General features: G+C 49.0%; 1 protein-coding gene across 3 annotated transcripts in view; it reads right to left on the bottom strand.

The window, feature by feature from the left end:
* Positions 1 to 23,055, bottom strand: part of LOC127040042 (ceramide synthase 2-like) — a 126,783-nt gene that overhangs the window by 54,973 nt on the left and 48,755 nt on the right. The window contains exon 1 of one of the 3 annotated variants that reach the window (XM_050933798.1): positions 19,180 to 19,948. The exons of the other annotated variants lie outside the window; for them this stretch is intronic. Coding sequence (XP_050789755.1) covers positions 19,180 to 19,229 — 50 coding nt within the window. The 5' untranslated portion in view covers positions 19,230 to 19,948. Of the gene's footprint in view, positions 1 to 19,179; positions 19,949 to 23,055 lie in introns of those variants that run through there. 3 annotated transcript variants of the gene reach the window in all.

Here is a 23,055-nt window from a genome sequence, read left to right on the forward strand (position 1 = left end):
GACGTTGCACTCCATATGCTTTATGAAAATATGCTTATGTGAATATGATGTAACTGGAATAACGGTAACTGGAATATGCTTTATACAAAAGGTCTCTTTACAAAGGTATCACGACAAACGTAAGGTATCATTACAAAGTTTATAATCTACTGAGTGTGTTCATCTTGTTTGTTTGCATGTATTATTTCTCTGTCTGGAGTTAGGAGAATAAGATATAAACTTGTATTATTGATGTAAACACTAAGTAGAAGCCATTAAGGGTGCGTCAGAATCAAAGAACTGTAAATGACTCTGTTTACTTGAAAACCTTCCTGTGTACATGTGAGCCAGCCCAGGAAGAATGGAGGCTGGGGTCTCACAGTACATGTGACGATGTCACCTGATAATGAAATCCATCTTAAATCTGGTACTTTTCCATTTAGGAGGATGGTGGGGATCCAGAGAGACAAAAGATTCCCACCTTGGGCCACAGGTATAAAAGGGGGCGGAGCAGAAAAAAGGAAGTCAGTCATGAGAAAACCCCTAGTTATCACCTGAGATGGCTGCTGGAACTAACAAGGCCTGTACTAGGGATAAGGATTGGGCCCAGACTAGGAAGGAGTCTAGTCTGTGAAATAAGCTTATTGGAACATCTCTGAGGGTGAGATATTATCTGTAATCAGTTTCTTAATGTATTAGGCTTAGACTTGTGTGTTTTGCTTTCTTTTGCTTGGTGACTTACTTTGTTCTATCTGTTATTACCTGAATCCACTTAAATCCTACTTTTTATACTTAATAAAATCACTTTTATTTATTAATGAACCCAGAGTAAGTGATTAATACCTGAGGGAGCAAACAGCTGTGCATCTCTCTCTATCAGAGGGTGAACGATTTATGAGTTTACCCTGTATAGGCTTTATACAGAGTAAAACGGATTTATTTGGGGTTTGGATCCGATTGGGAACTGGGTGTCTGGGTGCTGGAGATAGGTGATCTGCTGAGCTGTTTTGGGCTAAAGTCTGCAGCTTTGGGGACGTGGCCTGGATCTGGGTCTGCATTGCAGCAGGCTGGCATGTCTGGCTCAACAAGACAGGGTTCTAGAATCCCAAGATGGCAGGGAAAACGGGCTCAGAGATAATTTCAGCACATCAGGTGACAGTCCCAAGGGGATCTCTGTGACCAAACCTGTCACAAAGCCCTAATCACCGTGCCCCACAATGCTGCAATCTTTGTTGCATCAATTTAGCAAAACTCATTTTTAAAATTGATTTAGGGAACTCAGTGGAAAGCCCTGTGTGGTCACAAAGAGATTTTAACCTGGTTTATTGCCAGTTAGCTTAAATCAGATAGTAATCACACTCCAGATAATCCAGGTTTAAGTCCATTTAAGAGTGCCCACAAAGGGGTTTGCACCCCTTTAGCTAAATTGATTTTAATTTGGTGTAACTATGAAAACAGACAAGGACTGAGTTTCCCACACAGACCCCCACCCCTTGCTAATGTCTTCTCATAGACTCATAGACTTTAAGGTCAGAAGGGACCATTACGATCATCTAGTCTGACTTCCTGCACAATGCAGGCCACAGAATCTCACCCATCCACTTCTATAACAAACTCCTAACCTATGTCTGAGGTATTGAAGTCCTCAAATTGTGGTCCTCTTTACACCCACTCAAGCTCATCACAGACTGATGCTGCAATTTTCCTTTTAGACTCATAGACTTTGAGGTCAGAAAGGACACAGAGTTGCCAACTGTGATTAAAGCTATCCCGGGAGATTCCCCCTCCCCCCCAACATGATGTAATATCATTTTCTTAAAATATCCCATTAAAATCTCCTGGATTGCTTTCAATAGTCACCAGGAGATCAATGGTGGTTCTGAGAGACTCCAGGCCAATCCTGGAAGGTTGGCAACCCTAGACCACTATGATAATGTAGTCGAACCTCCTGCACATTGCAGGCCACAGAACCCCTTCTGGTATTGGTTTTGATTATGCTACATTATCACTGTTATTTATTTATACAGCCCCTAAATGTGTGGTTGGTGCTTTTGGAACATGTTTGGAGACAGCTCCCTAACTCAGAGTTTATAATCCACGGAGATGAAAGGCTGCATGGACGGCGGTGGGCAAGAGGCTGAGGAATCAGAGTAGGAATGGCCCCTGTAGTTTAGGTTGCGTAACAGTATCCATTCACTCATTACTTTCTGAAGATTTGTCTGACTGACTGAAACTTTTCTGTGCCTGAAGACAGATTCTACTGGGAAGTTTGAGCAGAAATAGTTCCGCCTTCTTTGAGTAGGAGAGAAAAAATTATGCTTCCTGAAATAATAATAAAAAAAAAAAATCTTACAATATTTATCTGAGCAGCAATTCCACCATCCCAGCTGGAGCAGAGGTGGAATTTGGCTTGGACGCAGACACCTCCCCAAAGAGGAGCACAAGGATATTCCTGTGAAAGCTTGCTTTGATTTTGCAAGCTGTGCATTTGCACTGCTCTTGTCACACAGTGAGCTCAGAAGTGAGCAGCTGAGACATGCCAAGGCTGAGGTAATGCTCACCAATGCACAGTGCACTCTACTCCCCAGACTCTGGTCTCTGAGTGCAGCTACAGGAAAGCAGCCAACTAGGACAGGATCCAGCTCTTGTCTGTGGGGTGCAGGAGGGAGTTTGGGGTTCAGGCTCTGGCTGGGCGGTGATTACCTCAGGCAGCTCCCAGAAATGGCCGGCATGTCCAACTCCTAGGCGGAGGGACCAGGGGGCTCTGTGTGCTGCCAGCACCCACTGGCACCTCCCCCGTAGCTCCCATTGGCTGCAATCCCTGGCCAATAGGAGCTGCGGAGCTGGTACTTGGGGCAGGGGCAACCCGTGGAGCTCCCGTGGCCACCCCTGCACCTAAGAGATGGACATGTTGGCCCATTCCAGGAGCCGCACGGAGCCAGGGCAGGCCGGGAGCCTGCCAGCCCTGCTGCACCGTCAACTGGACTTTTAGCACCTGGTCAACAGTGCTGACTGGAGCCACCAGCATCCCTCTTCAACCAGGCGTTCCGGTCAAAAACTGAATGCCTGGCAACCATAACCATAATGGACTGGGATTGCTCTTGCTTATTGTGCTGCCACTTTAATAGCCACTGTGAGAGCATGTGATGCTGGGCTAGGGAAGGGCAGGTAAATGCTACCAGCAGAACAGAGACCTAGAGGCAGCTCACAGCACTTCATAGGCACCTCACAAAGGCTACAGATGTCACCAAGGGATGGGGAGGATGGACCCTACTAGGGAGATTTCTGCAATAGCGGTAACCCCAAGCACTCAAAAATCATCAGTCAGCCTCCCAAAATCATGATATTACTAAAATAACAAGTGTGGATTCTGTTTATTCACCTTCCAGCTCCTAAGTTTTTAGGGGTCACCTTTTTCAATTGTTCTCCACCCCAACAAGGGCTAGACACACTTCTTAAGGAAAGCTGAGATTTCGCTATGATCCCAGGACTCCAGGAGCTGAGGCTTTACAAAACCACCAAACATAGTGTAACTGATGATGAAATTGCAAGAGCTGTCACATTTCACAGGACACGGCACGAGGGAAAGGTGGCTGTGATCAAAGCCAGGCTGCTGAGGACCAGGCCTGCCAGTGCCCTGGAGCTTCGCATAAGCCAGTGGCTCTGGCTGCCTCAGCTCACTTCTCCCTCAGCAATGGAGGCCAGACACTGCTCACTGTCACAGGTGCAGCCCCACTGCGGTGCAGGGAAGCAGCCACACAGAAGGGCAGGAGAGGCCCCCTAGGTCTAATCCATCTCTTGGCCAGGGAAGGGCTGTCCCCTCCAGCACTTTGCTTCCATAGCATGCTGAGGTGGTTACTGCAAAGTGATGAGAGGCTATCTGCCCTCCCACAGGGCTGAGCCCGGGGCCCCAGACTACCAGGCCGGGGGGAGCAGTGGGGCTGCAGCACAGCCACTCTTTCTCCAGAGATAAATGTGCTGCCTCCTCGGCCCCCAGCTAGCTGCGGGATGCGTTCCTTCCCACGGCCACCACCATGCGGTACCAGCAGGGACACGCGACCCGGGGAGCCTGGCTCCCTTCCAAGCGGGTTTTATTGTCTCCTCCCAGCATTTGACTGGATTTCTAGCAGGGTCAGGTGATGCTGCCGCATAGCAGCAATCCTGGACTCCCAGAGCACGCGTCACCTCATGGCACAGCGCATGCAGAGAACGAGCACCTTGCACTGGGCTTGCTGCTAGGAAGTTGCATGTGACAGATGCAGACAGCAGCGACGACGTTTGGAGATGCAGAATCACAGCCACTGAGCACAAGCAATCCAGTCGTTATGGAGGGACTGTGAAGAGCCCCAGGACATTAGACAGGTGAGTGCAGTGAATTGTATGGAGGAGCCATGAGTCTCCCCACAGACAGCCCCTCACAGCAGGCACATGGCACAAGGCAGACACAGGGTAGGAGGGGAAGCACAGACATGGAGAGGGAGTGACGGGCTCGGGGTCACACAACAGGTCAGTGCTAGGGGTGGAATAGAGGTGACTCCCAGCCTAGTGCCCTGTCCAGGCTACCATGCTACCTCCAGTCCTAACTGCCGTTCCCAGGGCCTTTGAGAGCAGTTGTTTTAAGGATGGACTAGTTGGCATCTTTGTTAACTCACTCTTCAATTCCCCCAGCTGAGTAACTTCCTGTCCCCGTGGTTTGCTGCACTGGAGATTCTCTTTTGCTCTATAACGTCTTCATCAGAGACCTGACCCTCTGCTAACAGACCACAAATGCCACATACACTTCTACCCCGATATAATGCTGTCCTCAGGAGCCAAAAAATCTTACCACATTATAGGTGAAACTGCGTTATATCAAACTTGCTTTGATCCACTGGAGCGCGCAGCCCTGCCCCCCGGAGCACTGCTTTACTGTGTTATATTGGGTCGCGTTGTATCAGGGTAGAGGTGTACAAAGCTTTTGGGGCAGGAATTTCCCCATCACCTTGGACAGGGCAGACTGATTTTAAAAACTTTGTTTAACTCCTCTACTACTTCACAGTTTTAATTACATCATCTTCTCTCAGGCGGTGCCAAAACAATCTACCATAGTTATTTATGGTGGTGGTTATAATAATAATCATGCTTAGCTTTTACACAGCACTTTACACCTTCAAGAGCTTTGCAAGCATAGTACCAACACAGTGATCCTCCGTGTCATGCCCACTTGGGCCCCCAACCAGTCAATACTGGGGAAAAGTCACATTTCTATTACCGCAAAAGCAGCAAAGAGTCCTGTGGCACCTTATAGACTAACAGACGTATTGGAGCATGAGCTTTGGATGCAGCTGACGAAATGAGTATTCACCCATGAAAGCTCATGCTCCAATACGTCTGTTAGTCTATAACAGGGGTCGGCAACATTTCAGAAGCGGTGTGCTGAGTCTTCATTTATTCACTCTAATTTAAGGTTTCGCGTGCCGGTAATACATTTTAACATTTTTTAGAAGGTCTCTCTCTATAAGTCTATATATATATAACTAAACTAGTGTTGTATTGTAAAATAAACAGGGTTTTCAAAATGTTTAAGAAGCTTCATTTAAAATGAAATTAAAACGCTGATCTCACGCTGCCGGCCCGCTCAGCCCGCTGCTGGTCTGGGGTTCTGTTCACCTAGGCTCGCAGCAGGCTGAGCGGGGCCTGCGGCCGGGACTCCGGCTGGCAAGGGTCCATCAGCCAGAACCCCAGACCAGCAGTGGGCTGTGCGGGGCTGGCAGCCAGGACCCAGAGGGCTGGGGGCAGAGGGCTGGAGTCAGGGCTGGGGGCTGGGTATTTGAGGGGGTGTAGGTGTCAGGGCAGAGGGGGCGCTGGGTATGGGTGGGGGTGCCAGAGTCAGGGCTAGGGTTGCGGGTGGCGGGGAGGATGAAGGAGTCAAGTAGAGGGCTGGGTATGTATGAGGGAGGTACAGGGCTCAGGGCAGGGGCCTGGGAGGGTGCGGGGCTCAGGGCAGAGGGTGTGGTGTGTGTGTGTGGGGGGGTGGGTCAGGGATCAGGGCTCAGGGGAGAGTGCTGGGTGACTGCCCCCCTAAAAACTCTCAACCCCGCTGCTCCTTGTCCCCTGACGACCCCGTCCTGGGACCCCTGCCCCCAACTTCCCCCCAGGACCCCACCCCCTATCTAAGCCTCCCTGTTCCTTGTCCCCAGACTGGACTCTATCTCCTACCTGTCCCCTGACTGCCTCAACCCTCATCCACAGCCCCGTCTCCAGCCAGACCCCCGGGACTCCCATGCCCATCCAACCACTCCCTGTCTCCTGACAGGACCCCCAGAACTCCCGACCCATCCAACCCCCCCCACTCCCTGCCTGCTCCAACCCCCTTTCCACACCCCTGCCTCCTGACAGGACCCTCAGAACTCCCAACTCATACAACCCCCCCAGCTCCTTGTCCCCTGACCACCCCCTCCAGAGACCCCCCAACCCCCCTTGCTCCCAGTCCCCTGACTGCCCTGACCCCTATTCAACCCCTGCCCCCTCACAAATCCCGGGACTCCCATGCCCCATCCAACCCCCCTGACCCTAACCACCCCCCTGGGATCCCACCCCCCCATCCAACCCACCCTGCTCCCTGTCCCCTAACTGCCCCCACCCCTTATCCAACCCCCCCAGCTCTGGGCCCCTTACCGTGAGGCTCCACACAGAGCTAAATATGCTGCTCCACGGGAGCACGCAGCCCTGGCTCTCTGCTTGAATGGGGAGCGTGTCTGCTTCCCCGCGGAGCCAAACTCTGCCCTCGGGAGCACGCAGCCCCAACCCCGAGAGCGCTGCACGTGGCAGCAGGGCTCCAGGGGAGGGGAGAAAGTGGGGGAGGGGCCAGCAGCTTGCTGCGCTCGACCCCGCCTTCCGGCCCGGGAGCGCGGATCCCACGGCTTGCCGTGCCGGGAGAGTGGGGCCATTTGCCCACCCCGTGCGCATAGCTATGCTTCTGCTCCCTGCCCCTGCGGGGGAAGTGGAGGGCAGAGGAGAGCGCGCCAGGCTGGGCAGGATTTTTAGTGGCATGCTGCAGTCCCGGCAGGCTCCAGCATGCCATTAAAAATTGGCACGCGTGCCATAGGTTGCCAACCCCTGGTCTATAAGGTGCCACAGGACTCTTTGCTGCTTTTACAGATCCAGACTAACACGGCTCCCCTCTGATACTTGATTTCTATTACTGTGTCAGAAGGCTTTACAGTCTCCTTACTCTCTAGTTACATGCTCGGGACTCGTTATTCTGCGCTGGGGGCCTGTCGTTTTCTCATACAATTCTCTGAGTGTTTGTCACATGGGATTTGTAGCTAGATCATTTCTACCCCATTAAGTGTGGTGAGCCTGTCCAAAAAGCTACAAAGACAACTTCCAAACTCAAAGAGAAAATGAACTGAGAAACCAGTGGAGGGTTCCCCAGTACTCTACATCATTCTGAGGAGAGGGCTGGTAGGCACATAGGGAGTCACAACTCCTGGCTTCCATTTCTCGGTCTACCATTGCCTCACTGTGTGACCTTGGACAAGTAACAACCTTCCCATGCCTCAGTTTCCTCACCTGTAGAATGAGGATGAGAGCACATACCTGCCTTTGTGGAGCACAGATGAAAAGTGCTAAGTATAATAATTATTCTCTGTAGTGTGTTCTCTTCCAAGCTTGCTCCTCTGCAAGAACTGGAAACACATCAGAGAAGGCTATGATACAGCCCTTGACAGTCTCCCCACTTGAGACTTCCCTCCAATCGGTCATCATCCCATTAATAGTTACTCTGTTTGCGGTTGTTTAACCAATTATGTATCTATCTAAGGGTAGTTCCGCCAAGCCTGCATTTCTCCAGCTTACTTATCAGAATGCCATGTGGGACTGTGTCAACAGGCTTGCTGCAGTCCAGAGATGATATATCCACTGCATTCCCCCATCCACAAACCACTTACGCTGTGTGATGGGGCAAGGCCAGATGGCTACAGTAAAGTACTGAGAAACAGGTATGTTAGCCCCAGGCTAACCAAATCCCTAGGACCATGGTAACCCCTGCCCCGTGGACCCAATCGGCCCCCTCACCCTTTCACTGCCAGCCGGCTGCATGATCTGCAGCCGGTTTTGTTCCAGACCGCGCCACGGAAACATCTGTACTCGCTCGTGCTCCATACCCTTCACTACCTCACCCTCGCGTCCCGCCCCGATACCAAATGGCGGGACCTCCTGCCGCCTCTCGAGGGTGAGGAGCCCCGGTGGGCCAGCTTGTACTCTGCCCTGGTCCCGAGGCCCGCCGGGGGATATCAGTTGGCGGCTCCTTCACGGAGCCGTGAGCACGGGCGTGTACTTGGCGCGGTTCACATCTGTCCCTAGCACCTGCCCTTTCTGTGGTGAGAAGGAGACCTTGGCGCACGTTTATTTGGAGTGCGCCAGGTTGCAGCCCCTGTTCCGGCTCCTCCTGAATATTTTCCTGCGTTTTTGGTTGCACTTTTCCCCTCACCTTTTTATCTACACGCTCCCCATCCGTGGCCCCACGAAGTCGCGGGATCTCCTTCTCAACCTCCTCTTGGCCCTGGCCAAACTGGCCATCTACAACACCAGGGAGAGGAGGTTGGCCGACGGGATTTCCTGTGACTGTGGGGCCTATTTCCGTTCCTCCGTCTGCTCTCGCATCCGGGCAGAGTTCCTCTGGGCGGCGTCCACTGGCTCCCTTGATGCCTTCGAGGAGCAGTGGGCGTTGTCCGGGGTTCTCTGCTCGGTGTCCCCATCGGGTTCCCTTCGTTTAGCCCTATGACCTCACTCCCGATCCTGTTTTTTCATTAGTTGTCCCCCGTAATTACTTGGTGTCCCAGACCTGTGGGTCCTCCCCTTAGGCTGGGGGAAGGCCCTTTAGAAGTGGGCGGGCTTTGCTCGCCCAACCCCTCTGGATGCCAATAGGACCATGGTAACCAAATGGCAGTTGCTCCAGGTTAATCAAGACACCTGGGGCCAATTAAGATCTTTCTAGAAGGCAGTGGAGATAGCTACATTGATTGGGCCACCTGAAGCCAACCAAGGGCTGGCTGGAACTAGTTAAAAGCCTCCCAGTTAGTCAGTGAGAGGCACATGGTGAGGAGCTGGGAGCAAGAGGTGCAAGGAGCTGAGAATGAACTGCTGGAGGATTGAGGAGGACAAGCATTATCAGACACCAGGAGGAAGGTCCTGTGGTGATGATAAAGAAGGTGTTTGGAGGAGGCCATGGGGAAGTAGCCCAGGGAGTTGTAGCTGTCATGCAGCTGTTACAGGAGGTATTATAGACAGCTGCAATCCACAGGGCCCTGGGCTGGAACCCAGAGTAGAGGGTGGGCCCAGGTTCCCCCCCCAAACCTCCCAACTCTTGATCAGACACAGGAGGAGTTGACCCAGACTGTGGGGAAGATCACAGAGGTGAGCAAATTTGCCAATAAGTGCAGGACCCACCAAGGTAGAGGAGGAACTTTGTCACAGCTGTCATAGAAGGAAATCAAGCTGGTTTGGTATGATTTGTTCTTGGGTAAATTCCTTGATATTATCTCTAACATAACATCATCCCTATGAAAGGGAACATCCCCACTAGTGCAATGGCCTGCCTGCGAGGCTCTGAGATGTGTGGGCTTTACAGGAGAAAGCACACAGACTGGATGCATGGCTATCATATCACAGGATGGGCGCACAGCTGTTCTGTGAAACTGGAGTCGATGGGATCTTTCCAATGACTTACTGGGAGCTGGGCTTAGCTCTGAGTAGAGCAAACGATGTGGTGGAGAAGCTACTACAGCCCATGTACACAGAGCCAGTATGGCAGCCCAGTGCACCTCCCCAGAAAGTAGATTAGGTTGTGCCGTGCTTGCTAGGGCTCTGCCAGACTTTATGTGCTGAACCTCATTCCAATTCAGCTTTGGGCCTGCTTCTCTTTGGGTGCAGGATTTCTGGCTTTTTTACCCAAAATGTTCACTGTATCCAAACCAGCTTTACAACTGGATGCTTTTTGGCACTGATATCTATATGCACCCACACCATGTTCCCTTGACCCTCCCCAAGCTCTCATCCTCATGCACACACCTGGCAGTCATGTCTACTCAGCTGTAGGTGAGCAGCCATCAGTGCAGCGGCACCAGTACTGAAACCTAAGGGCTTGTCTATATAGGAAAGTCCTACTGGTATAAGCTAGGTGTGAATGTAAACGGCTGTAGTTATACCAGTATAACTGCTCATGTGGACACACTACTTCTTGTATAAGAACACATCTTATTAGTTTAACATGTCACTTTGGGAGGGGTACAAGCTAAATTCAAAAAAGGCACTCTTACTCTGAAATAAGAGTATCTGGGTTGGGGTTTATAGCAGTCTAACGAGTGGTTTAATATACTCTTATATGAGTCCATATTCCCATGTAGACAAGCCCTTAGCATAGACAAGGACATGCAGGATTTGCACTTATCAAGGGTTACCCTTATTGTAACAGCCCAAGGTTTGTTCACAGGACCTCTGCCTCATTTGCTGCAGAGGTTGGAAGGTGTGAGTGAACGAGGCAGAGGACTGCAGGAAGAGGGGATACTTCCTTGTATGGTAACTTGTGTTCTTTGAGCAGTGTTGTCCATGTATTTATTCCACTGTTGGTGTGCATATCCCCAGAGCATGTGAGAGAGATTTTGGTCAGCAGTGTCTGTTGGGGTGGTGTCTGTACCATTAGTGTCCCATCCCTTAGGTCCTTCACCATACAGAATCCTAGGCACTCCACAGAAGCAGAGCTGGGGGAGCAAGTCATGAAACTCATAGGGACAACACATCTTGAAGAACCAGAGTTACTATACAGATAAGTAGCCATTTCCTTCTTCTTGGAGTGCTTGTCCAGGTACATATATTCCACTGTTGGTGACTTCCAAACAGTAATTCTTACTGGTGGTGGGTTCCAAGAGTCTAACCAATCAGTGAATGTAGAACAGCTATAGAATATCAGGGCTGGAAGGGACCTCAACCCCCTGCTCAAAGCAGGACCAATTCCCAGACAGATTTTTTTCCCCAGTTCCCTAAATGGCCCCCTCAAGGATTGAGCTCACAACTTTTGGGTTTAGCAAGCCAATGCTCAAACCACTGAACTATTTCCTCCCCCCCCCCCCAAGGGGGACAGCAAGTGTGCATCCTCTCTAGACATCTCAATGACAGTATAGAGCTGGACAAATGTGTGGATGGAAGACCATGTTGCTGCTTTACAAATGCCCACAAATGTGCAAATTCTGAGATGCTGCTGACATGGCTTAAGTCTGTCAAATGTGCAATTACTCCCTTCCCAGCCAATGCAGAGCACAACTTGATACAGGACAATATCCAAAGTCTTTGGATGAAACCACCTAAGCTCATATGCTACGAAAAGCCTGTGAGACTTCCTAAAATATTTCATCCTGTCTAAGCAGAAGGAAAGTGCTCTACATACATCCAGCAAAGGTAACCTCTCTTCACTTTTGTGTATGGTTTAGGGAAAAATACTGGGAGATATATAATCTAGTTCAAATCAAATTCAGATGCCACTTTGGTTAAAATGTGGGGTGTGGTTTCAAAGATAATTTATCCTCATGGAAGATTGTAAATGATGGTCCTGTAATTCTTCCACTCTTTGGGCTGATATTATTGCCAATACAAATATGGTTTTCATGGAAAGATGAAATAAAGAGCAACCAGCAAGGGTGGCTCAAATGGTGGGCCTATGAATCCTACTAGAACTAAATTTAAGTCCCAAGGTAGTCCAAGTTCTTTTATTGTGCGGTAGACCACTATCACACCCTTCAGGAACCGGCCTACCATGGGGTGAGGGGAAAAAATGGAATATCTCTGTATAGGTGGGTGAATCACTAAATAGCCACCAGATGAACTCCCAGTAAGCTCAATGACAGACCTAAGTTCTTTAACCCCAGTAATGCAGTTCAGAATTTGAACTTTGGAAGGAGACAGTTGATCCTGATGGGCCCATATTGTGAATCTCTTCCATTTTGCCAGGTAAGAGCATCCTGCGGAGTCCTTTCTACTACAAATAAATCTGTTCTCCGCTTCTGAAGAACATGTTTTTTCTGACAGTTAGCCATTCAGCAGCAACACTGTCCAGTGGAGAGTTATGGGATCTGGATGCAGGATCTGTCCTTGCTTCTGAGTTAAGTCAGGAAGCAGCAGTAAGGTAAGGCTGCATTGATAAACAAACCCACCCCACATGCTCAGGGTTTAGCTGATCATCATATTTGGGGTCGGGAAGGAATTTTCCTCCAGGGCAGATTGGCAGAGGCCCTAGAGGTTTTTTGCCTTCCTCTGCAGCGTGGGGCACGGGTCACTTGCTGGAGGATTCTCTGCACTTTGAGGTCTTCAAACCACAATTTGAGGACTGCAATAATTCAGACATATGTTAGGGGGTTGTTACAGGAGTGGGTGGGTGAGACTGTCGGCTGCGTTGTGCAGGAGGTCAGACTAGATGATCATAATGGTCCCTTCTGACCTTCAAGTCTGATTTGTATCAGAAGGGTAGCTGTGTTAGTCTGGATCTGTAAAAGCAGCAAAGAGTCCTGTGGCACCTTATAGACTAACAGACGTTTTGGAGCATGAGCTTTCGTGGGTGAATACCCACTTTGTCAGATGCAGAAGTCGGTATTCACCCACGAAAGCTCATGCTCCAAAAACATCTGTTAGTCTACAAGGTGCCACAGGATTCTTTGCTGCTTTTACAAGTCTGATTTGGTGATCTGAGTACCAAAATTGCCTTGGCCAGATTGGGACTTGTCATAAATATAAAGGGAAGAGTAACAACCTTTACGTATGAAATAATATAAAATCTCTCTTGGCCAGAGGAACAGAATCACTTACCCGTAAGGGGTTAATCAGTTCAGTTAACCTAACTGGCACCTTACCAGAAGGACCAATGGGGAAGAAGATATTTTCAAATCTGGGGTGGGGGGAGGGAGGGAAGAGATGCTTTGTTTGCATGTGTGTGCTCACTCTTGAGACAAAGAGACCAAGCAGGTAATCCAGCTCCTACTGAAATGACACATCCAAAATTACAGAAATTGTAAGCAATAGCAAGGAAATACGTTAGATTATCTTTTGTTTTAACTTGTGAATTTTCCCTATGCTAAGAGCAAGGTTTATTCCTGTTTTGTAACTTTGAAATTGAGCCTAGAGGGGAACCCTCTGTTTTTAATTTTACACGGTAATAAAAAGATTTATCTTCCACCCTGATTTTACAGAAGTGCTTTTTTTTTTCTATAATAAAGTTCTTCTTTTAAGAACTCGATTGGCTTTTAGTGCCCAAAAAACCCAAGGGTCTGGTCTGTGCTCACCTTGTTAACCTATTTGGGTGGTATATTATTCTCAAGCCTCCTCAGGAAAGGAGATGAAGGAGCTGGGAGTGGGCGGAAATAGGGCTCCAAGTGGCCCCTCCCTGAATATTTAAAATCACTTGGTGGTGGTAGCAATACAGTTCAAGGACAAGGAAAGGAATTTGTGCTTTGGGGAAGTTTTTAACCTAAGCTGGTGGAATATAAATTTATGGGGTCTTTCATGCAGGTCCCCACATCTGTACCCCAGAGTTCAGAGTGGGGAGGGAACCCTGACAGGGCTATCATTAATTTTGGCTACTTCTTGTTCGTGTTTCCTGGGTGTTCTTGGTATTAACAGGGGATAGGCACAGAGTACACCTGAGGTCCATGAGATTAGAAATGTGTCCAACACAGATCCTGGGCTCTTCCTCCTCTGCAGCAGAACTGACAGCATTTCCTGTTCTTTCTTGTGGCAAACAGGCCCATAAAGGGAAACCCCTTCTTGAGAAAATGGACTGAATTACAACATTCTTTATCAACCAGTCATGATTGATCTCGCACTCTGTTAAAGCTCTCTAGCAATATGTTGAGTCCATGGAAGACGCATAGCTGTTAAAGTAATATCATGAAATATGCATAGCTGTACCACCTCCTCTCATAGTGGACTGAATCTTGGTCAGCAGTGCTTGTTTAAGTAAACTATGGCAATCATGTTGTCCATCATGACCTGAACAGAGAGGCCTTTGATCTCTGGCCAAAAGACTTTGCAAGCTTGATGCATAGATTTGAGTATGTTTGTGGAGTGATGCCTCTTGAGATGACCTTATGCCTTGGGTCTGTAGGTCATCCATAAGGGCTCCCCACCTTAAGGAGGATGCTTCCATCACTACAGTCTTTGACAGAGGTGGAAGAGACAAGGGAATGCCTTTTCAGACTTGTATTGGGTCCACCCCCATTTCAATAACAGCAGGACTTTTTGTGAAATATGCACCTGCATGCACAGGGATGGTTGCCTAGCTGACACATTTCCTACATCCATGGGTGGCATGTGATGGAGGCTGGGGGAGGCTAAGCCTCCCCAAACCTCACACCAGACATGGAACAGCAGAATTGGAATTGGTCATTGTCACGGAGTCCCCGGGCGATGCTTCAGAACTGCTCCCCACAAAGCCAGTCAGGACTCTGGGGAGCCTCCTCTCCCTTGGAGCAGACTCTCTTCAGGGCAAGCAGCTCACACAGCTTTACCTTCCTGGGTCTGACCTTGGAGAATTCAGCATCCTTTGCCCCTCCGTGCGCTTTCCACAGTGAGTCCGCCCAGGCGGGATCCTGGGGAAGCCAGAAGGTCCTGCACCACCACTTTGCAGTTAGACATGACTCTTAATCAGCCAGTAAAACAGAAGTTTTAGATGACAGGAACCCTGTCTAAAACAGAGCTTGTAGGTACAGAGAAAACAGGACCTCTCAGCTGGGTCCATTCTGGGGCCCAGCGAGCAAGACAATCCCATCTGTTCTCACTTCCCGTCCCCAGTCAGCCCCAAACTGAAACCTCCTCCAGCCCCTCCTTTCTGGCCTTTATCTCTTTCCTGGGCCAGGATGTCACCTGATCTTTGTTCATCTTTAGCCATCCCTTTGCAGGGTGGAAGAGCCCCAGCCATTTGTTGCTAGGAGACAGAGTGACAGCCATTTACGCAAGCTAGAGACTTAAGAAATGCATAGGGGAAACCGAGGCACCCACACAGTATTCAGAGGAAACATTAACAGTCCCACTTTGTCACTGTCATGAACAGTGAACCGTGGCCACTAGGAGCTGCCTGTGGATGGTCAACATCAGCAAAATGTCTGGCGGCCCGTGATCAGATTACCCTGATGGGCCGCATGTGGCTTGTGGGCTGCATGTGGCCCACCACTGGTCTATACTATTATGGTCACCATTTTTACGACGACGATAAATTTTGTACAAAGTATCCCTTGTGAGGTATCATTTGAAAACTCATAATCTGCTGAACATTATTGTCCTGGTAAAATGTGTGTTACAACACTATATGTAAGGTTACAAGTTTCTACTGTATAATATTGCTGTAACATGTTCCCCAATCTAAAAAGGCAGGCTCAAACCAGTTTTTCAGAGACAAAGTCACACTGGCACCCCAGACAGGTGTTAAAGGGTTATCACCAACATAAGTAGCCATCCTCCAGCAACGAGGGCAGGGGGGGAGGTATAAACAAGAAATTTACATTTCATCACAGGGACAATTCAAACCTCACGTCCACAAGAGACTACACATCACCATGACTCAGCAAGGATGTTTCTAGCACAAGAAATTGAGTTGTAAAGGGAGAGGAAAACACATGACTTCACCTCTCCTCCTCCCATCTCTCTGTTCATGACATCAATGACTCTCAAAAAGCTGCCCTAAAGGGGAGTGGTCCCAGGCTGGAAGGAAACCCAGCCTGTGAGATGAACAACAGTATATGGTGAGATAGAACATTTGCTTTTAAGTTCACTTAGCTTGTTAAATTAAGTATCAGCTTGCATAATTACACTTCTTGTTGTCATCAGTCCTGACTTCAATGCATCATCACTTGTAATGACTTAATCTATCTTTTTTTAATTAATAACCTTATCTTACTGTTTTATCTTAGAGCTTTGGATTACAGCATGGGAAACTCCATTTGGGATAACTAGACTGGTGAATACATCAGTTTCCTTTGATGAAATGGCAGACTTTTATGAGCTTGCATCGTTCAGTAGTGTACTGCACTGTACAAGACATACATTGCTGGGGGAACAAAGCTAGGACTGAGAATTTGCAGATGTCATAGAACTGGAAGTGACCTTGAGAGGTCATCTAGTCCAGTCCCCTGCACTCATGTCAGGACTAAGTATTATCTAGACCATCCCTGACAGGTCTTTGTCCAACCTGCTCTTAAAAATCCCCAATGATGAAGATACCACAACTTCTCTAGGCAATTTATTTCAGTGCTTAACCACTCTGACAGTTAGGAAGTTTTTCCAGATGTCCAAAGTAAACCACACTTGCTGCAGTTTAAGCCCATTGCTTCTTGTCCTATCCTCAGAGGTTAAGAACAACAATTTTTCCCTCCTTCTTGTAAGACCTTTCGTGTACTTGAAAACTGCTATCATATCCCCTCTCAGCCTTCTCTTCTCCAGACTAAACAAACCCAATTTTTTTCAATCTTCCTTCACAGGTCATGTTTTCTAGACCTTTAATCATTTTTGTTGCTCTTTGCTGGATTTGCTCCAATTTTTCCACATCTTTCTTGAAATGTGACACCCAGAACTGGACACAATACTCCAGATGAGGCCTAACCAGCGTGGAGTAGAGCAGAAGAATTACTACTTGTGTCTTGCTTAGAATACTCCTGTCGTCCTGTATGTAATTCATAAGTGATTGGTCAGTGCGCTCATGTGTTTAGCTGGGAGTGAATTCGCATGCTAAAGTCTGTGTAAGCAGGCCAGGTATCATAAACAGATGGTTACAGGTTAATGTCTCTTTTACCTGTAAAGAGTTAAGAAGCTCAGTGAACCTGGCTGACACCTGACCAGAGGACCAATAGGGGGACAAGATACTTTCAAATCTTGGTGAAGGGAAGTCTTTGTTTGTGCTTTTTGTTTTGTTTGTTGTTCGCTCTCGGGACTGAGAGGGACAAGACGTACACCCAGACTTCTCCAAATCTTTCTGAAATCAGTCTCTCATGTTTCAAAATAGTAAGTAATAGCCGGGAAAGGCGGATTAGTCTTATGTATGTTTTCTAAACTTGTAAATGTGTCTCTCTTTGCTGGAAGGTTTTTTACCTCTGTTTGCTGTAACTTTGAATCTTAGGCTGGGGATGGGGGGAGTCCCTTTAGTCTATATGAATCTGAGTACCCTGTAAAGCATTTTCCATCCTGATTTTACAGAGATAAATTTTACCTTTTCTTTCTTTAATTAAAAGCTTTCTTTTTAAGAACCTGATTGATTTTTCCTTGTTTTAGAATCCAAGGGATTAAGTCTAAACTCACCAGGGATTGGTGGGGGGGAAAAGGAAGGGGGGATGGTTAATTTCTCTTTGTTTTAAGATCTAAGGAGTTTGGATCTGTGTAGCCTCTCAAGGCAACCCAGGGAGGGGAGAGTCTGGTGGGGGAAGAGAGGGATGGTTAATTTCTCCTTGTTTTAAGACCCGAGGGGTTTGGGTCTTGGGTTCCCCAGGGAAGGTTTTGGGGGAACAGAAGGTGTGCCAGACACAGACTTCTGGCTGGCGGCAGCGTACTAGATTTAAGCTAGTAATTAAGCTTAAAAGTGATCATGCAGGTCCCCAGTTCTTGAACCCTAAACTTCAAAGTGGGGAAAAAACCTTGACACCAGGTGTGGCAGTTCTGACAGCAAAGCAGTGTCAAAGGCATCCCAGGCTAGTGAGTTAAGGGAACATAGCTGTTCAACAGTCCAGATTGTACCCTGGGTAACAACACATTAAGACTGCTAGTGGGTACAAAGGTTGAGCATCATTCCAAACCTTTCTGGATAGGAAGGTCATTGTTGTCATGGAATCCAGAATGGCTTTGTCACAAGGTCCACTGACTGCTGTGGTGCCTCTTCCTGGCAGACGTGGGAATTAGCTCTGGCCAGGCATTGTGCCCTCCTCTGGCAGTGTCTCTCCTGCTGTCCTCCCATCCTGTGGACCCCTCTTTCTCCAGGAACCACAGCCTCCTCTTCGCAACTCAGTCCTACAGCCAGGCCACTGTATGGTTCCCCTTTCCGTGCGGCGGAGGGTGCATAGCAAAGTCTTTCCAGAACAAATCAGGCAGTCCACTGTCCTCTGCCTAATTGATGCCACATCCTCAGTGGCTAGTAGGGGAACCAGGGCATGCCCTCTACTCTGGGTTCCAGCTCAGGGGCCCTCTGGTCAGCAGCCAAGGCCTACACTGTTCTACCTTGCTGCTTTCTCCAGAGCCTTTCCTATCTTCCCCTCTCTCTGGGCTCACCAGCTTTCCAACTCCCTCCTCTGAAGGAGTAACTGTGGACTACTCTCAATAGTCCAGAACACACCTCCCTCCTCTCAGGGAGTGACTGCAGCCTGCCTTCCTGCAGCCCCTTCTGCAGCCAGCTTCCTGGCTAATACAGGCCCCCACAGCTGAGCCTGTTTCCAATCAATTCCCTGCTCCCTAGCTGCTCCTCTAAGTCCAGCCTGTGGAGTTAATTAGCCCATGGGGCCATCTTACACCCTTCTAGCCCTGTGTGGGATGGACACCCCATCACAGGCTTCTATAAACTCTATTCTCTATGCTGGGGTTAGTACTGACTTTTCTTCGTTTAGTAACACTTCCAAGCATGGGAAGAGAAGAAAGATCTGCTGAATGCTGTTTGCTACTTGTAGAAAGGGGCTCCTGCAAAACAGCCAGTCATCCAAATACGTGAATACTTGGACTACCGTTCTTGTGCGGTAGGTAGAGGTAGATCTGTGAGCTTGCAGGGAAGCCAAGAGGAGAAATTCACCACAGATGCTCAGACAGTGCAGTTATGAGCAGTACGGAAAAACCCAGGAGGAAATAAATCATTCCACACTCAGTACAGGGTTTGGATGGTGGCAATAAACAAGACAGGTGCCACACGCTGATTGATAAGAAATAAAGAACAGCAACATCTGTGATGGTGTCACCCATAAGGCTTTATGGAAATATGTGTAAATATATATACACACACACATTTATAAGCATAACAAACTAAAATGTGTTTTATGCTATATATGCTATGTAACATCTCTGTAAAGGTTATGATCTACTGAATCTATTAATCCTATTTGTATGCATGTATTATTTTTGTATTTGAAGTTATGAATATTGGCTGCATACTTGTTCGATTTTAAGTAGGCTGTAGTGAAGCAGTTGGTCAATGTAAGGGAGTGGACTCACCCCTGCAGCACCTCCTGCTGGTCATCCATGGGAATTAGCTCTCCCAGCATCCTGGAGCGCCCCCTGTAGGCTGGTGATCTGCCTTACTGCTGGCCCTCGTATCCTTCCCAGGACCCCGGTGCCCCTTTCTCTGGGTTGCTGTCCCCCTGGCAGTACCCCCACACTCTGGGTCTCCACCTAGGGGAACCCCCGCCCACTAACCCCACCTTGCCTCAGTGTAAGGCTACTGCCAGTCACCATCTAGCCCCACTCCCTGGGGCAGACTGCAGTATACACCACTCATCACAGGCAAGGGTGGGTTGGACCTGCTGCCTCTCTCTATAGCTGGGCTGCCCCTCTGCAGCCCCGGTACTGGTCTTAGGCCCTTAGCTAGGCTCACAGCCTGGGGCTTTCCTAGGCCTGAGCTCCGCAGCTCCTCTAGCCTTCCCCCAGCACTGGACCACTCCCAGTACCCTGCTCAGCTCCCTAGCAACTAGGCCCTTCTCTCTCTGCTTGTAGAGAGAGAATCCTGAGCTTCTAGCTGCCCTGGCCTTCTTATAAGGCCCAGTTAGCCTGTTTGGGGCATGGCCCCAGCTGCAGACACTTCCCCCAGTCAGCGGGGGCTTTGCTCCCTGCCCCAGCCCCAGCCCCAGCCCTCTCCTGGGCTGTTTCAAGTCCTGCAGGGCAGGAGCAGGTAGCCACCCCGCTACAGTCAGCTTCCCTCCTCATCCTAGCTAAAATGGCTATCTACGTAACCAGGGAGAGGAGGCTGGCCAATGGAGACTCCGGGGCTTGTTTCCGATCCACGGTCCGTTCACGCATCCGGGCAGAGTTCCTCTGGGCGGCATCCACTGGCTCCCTTGACGCCTTCCAGGAGCAGTGGGCGCTGTCCGGGGTTCTCTGCTCGGTGTCCCCATCAGGTTCCCTTCTTATGACCCTTTGCCCTCACTCCTGTCCCTGTTCTTCTATTAGTTGTCCCCCGAACTCAGTGGGTTCTGTGGTCCTGTGGGTCCTCCCCTTAGGCTGGGGGGGGATCCTTTAGCAGTGGGCGGGCTTTGCCCGCCCACTTCCCAGACACCCAATAGATACAGTCAGCTTCCCTCCTCATCCTAGCTAAAATGGCTATCTACGTAACCAGAGAGAGGAGGTTGGCCAATGGAGACTCCGGGGCTTGTTTCCGGTCCTTGGTCCGTTCATGTATCCAGGCAGAGTTCCTCTGGGCGGCGTCCACTGGCTCCCTTGACGCCTTCGAGGAGCAGTAGGCGCTGTCCGGGGTTCTCTGCTCAGTGTCCCCGTCAGGCTCCCTTCTTATGACCCTTTGTCCTCACTCCTGTCCCTGTTCTTTTATTAGTTGTCCCCTGGAATCAGTGGGTTTCTGCGGTCCTGTGGATCCTCCCCTTAGGCTGCAGGAGGATCCTTTAGCAGTGGGCAGGCGTCCGCCCGCCCACCTCCCGGATACCCAATAGATACAATCAGCTTCCCTCCTCGCCCTGGCTAAAATGGCTATCTATGTAACCAGGGAGAGGAGGTTGGCCAATGGAGACTCCGGTGACTGTGGGGCTTGTTTCCAGTCCTTGGTCCGTTCACGTATCCGGGTGGAGTTCCTCTGGGCGGTGTCCACTGGCTCTCTTGACGCCTTCGAGGAGCAGTGGGCGCTGTCCGGGGTTCTCTGCTCGGTGTCCCCGTCAGGCTCCCTTCTTATGACTCTTTGACCGCACTCCTGTCCCTGTTCTCTTTTATTAGTTGTCCCCCGGAATCAGTTGGGTTCTGAGGTCCTGTAGATCCTCCCCTTAGGCTGGGATGGTGGGGGGATCCTTTAGCAGTGGGCGGGCTTCCGCCCACCCAGTTCCCAGAAACCCAATAGATACAGTCAGCTTCTACCGGGAACCCAATAGGTACAGTCAGCTTCCTGAGAAAAAAGCTATTCTCAGTAAGTGCCCAGTCAAAAAACACTTAAGCCAACAATGAACTTAGAGACACCAATCCACATCCAGGCTTTCCTAGGAATGTGGCTTGGCTGGTAAGGAACTCAGTCATCCATGGACATGTGACTTGCCCAGGTGACTCCAAAACTCCATTTTGTAGGTGGACTTTGCATAGGAGAGAGGAGGGGGTCTCCACCCAGAGGAGACCCCTCCATTTTGTCTTCAGCTGGCCAAAGAGAAAACCTCTCCACCCCCAAAGATACCTGAAAGAAACTGGAACAAAGGACAGTGACTGCAAGGGGTGTAAGTGATTGCTGGACCCAGACTAAAATAAGATTAGTCTGCAAAAGGAAGCATTCTGGAACTGGTGAGGATCTTCTGTATTTAATAAAATTGCTTCTTACTTATTAATTAACCCAGAGTATGTATTAACACCTGGGGGGGGCAACCAGCTGTGCATATCTCTATCAGTGTTATAGAGGGAGAACAATTTATGAGTTTACCCTGTATAAGCTTTAAAATGGATTTATTTGGGTTTAGACCCCATTGGGAGTTGGGCATCTGAGTGTTATAGATAAGAGCACTTCTGTCATAAACAGATAGTTAGGGGTTAATAGAACAGGAGTATTTCCTGTCTCTTTTGCCTATAAAGGGTTAACAAGTCCAGTGAGCCTGACTGTCCCCTGACCAGAGGACCAATCAGGGGACAGGATACTTTCAAATCTTGAGGGAGGGAAGTTTTTGTGTGTGCTGTTAGTGTTTGGTTGTTGTTCTCTCTGGGGGCTCAGAGGGACCAGATGTGCAACCAGGTTTCTCTCCAATCTCCCTGATACAGGTACTTATAGATTCATAATAGTGAGTACTAGGTAGATAAAGTGACTTAGGCTTATGGTTGTTTTCTTTATTTGCAAATGTGTATTTGGTTGGAAGGAGTTCAAATGTGTATTTGGCTGGAAGGAGTTCAAATTTATATTTTGCTGAAAGGATTTTAATTTGTACTTGAATACTTAGGCTGGGAAGGTATTCCCAGTGTCTATAGCTGAAAGATCCTGTACCTATTCCATTTTAAATTTACAAAGATAATTTTTACTGTTTTTCTCTCTTTAATTAAAATCTTTTCTTGTTTAAGAACCTGATTGTTTTTTTATTCTGGTGAGACCCCAGGGGACTGGGTCTGGATCCACCAGGGAATTGGTGGGGAGAAAGCAGGGAAGGGGGAGAGAAAGGTTAATTTTCTTTCTGTGTTAGGATTATTTTCTCTCTCAGGGAGAGTCTGGGAGGGGGAAAGAGAAGGAAGGGGAAGGGGAATTTTCCTCTCTGTTTAAAGATTCAAGGAGTTTGAATCACAGTGATCTTCCAGGGTAACCCAGGGAGGGGAAGCCTGGGAGAGGCAACGGTGAGGGAAAGGGTTTACTTTCCTTGTGTTAAGATCCAGAGGGTCTGGGTCTTAGGGCTCCCCGGGCAAGGTTTTGGGGGGACCAGAGTGTACCAGGCACTGGAATTCCTGGTTGGTGGCAGCGCTACAAGTACTAAGCTGGTAATTGAGCTTAGAGGAATTCATGCTGGTACCCCATCTGTTGGATGCTAAGGTTCAGAGTGGGGAATTATACCATGACAACTTCTGTAAGCTGCTTTCAGTTAAGTCTGCAGCTTTGGGGCAAGTAATTAAATTAATATAAAATATATGGAGATATACTTATCTCACAGGACTGGAAGGAACCCTAAAAGGTCATTGAGTCCAGCCCCCCTGACTTCACTAGCAGGACCAAGTACTGATTTTGCCCCAGATCCCTAAGTGGCCCCTTCAAGGATTGAACTTGCAACCCTGGGTTTAGCAGGCCAGTGCTCAAACCACTGAGTTATCCCTCTCGGTCTATGTTGGAGCAGATGGGCATATCTGGCTCAGCAAACCAGGGCACTGGGGTCCCAGGCTGGCAGGAAAAGCAGGGGCAGAAGTAGTCTTGGCACATCA

Source organism: Gopherus flavomarginatus, chromosome 24 (genome assembly GCF_025201925.1).
Source record: "Gopherus flavomarginatus isolate rGopFla2 chromosome 24, rGopFla2.mat.asm, whole genome shotgun sequence".
Classification (NCBI taxonomy): Eukaryota; Metazoa; Chordata; order Testudines; family Testudinidae; genus Gopherus; species Gopherus flavomarginatus.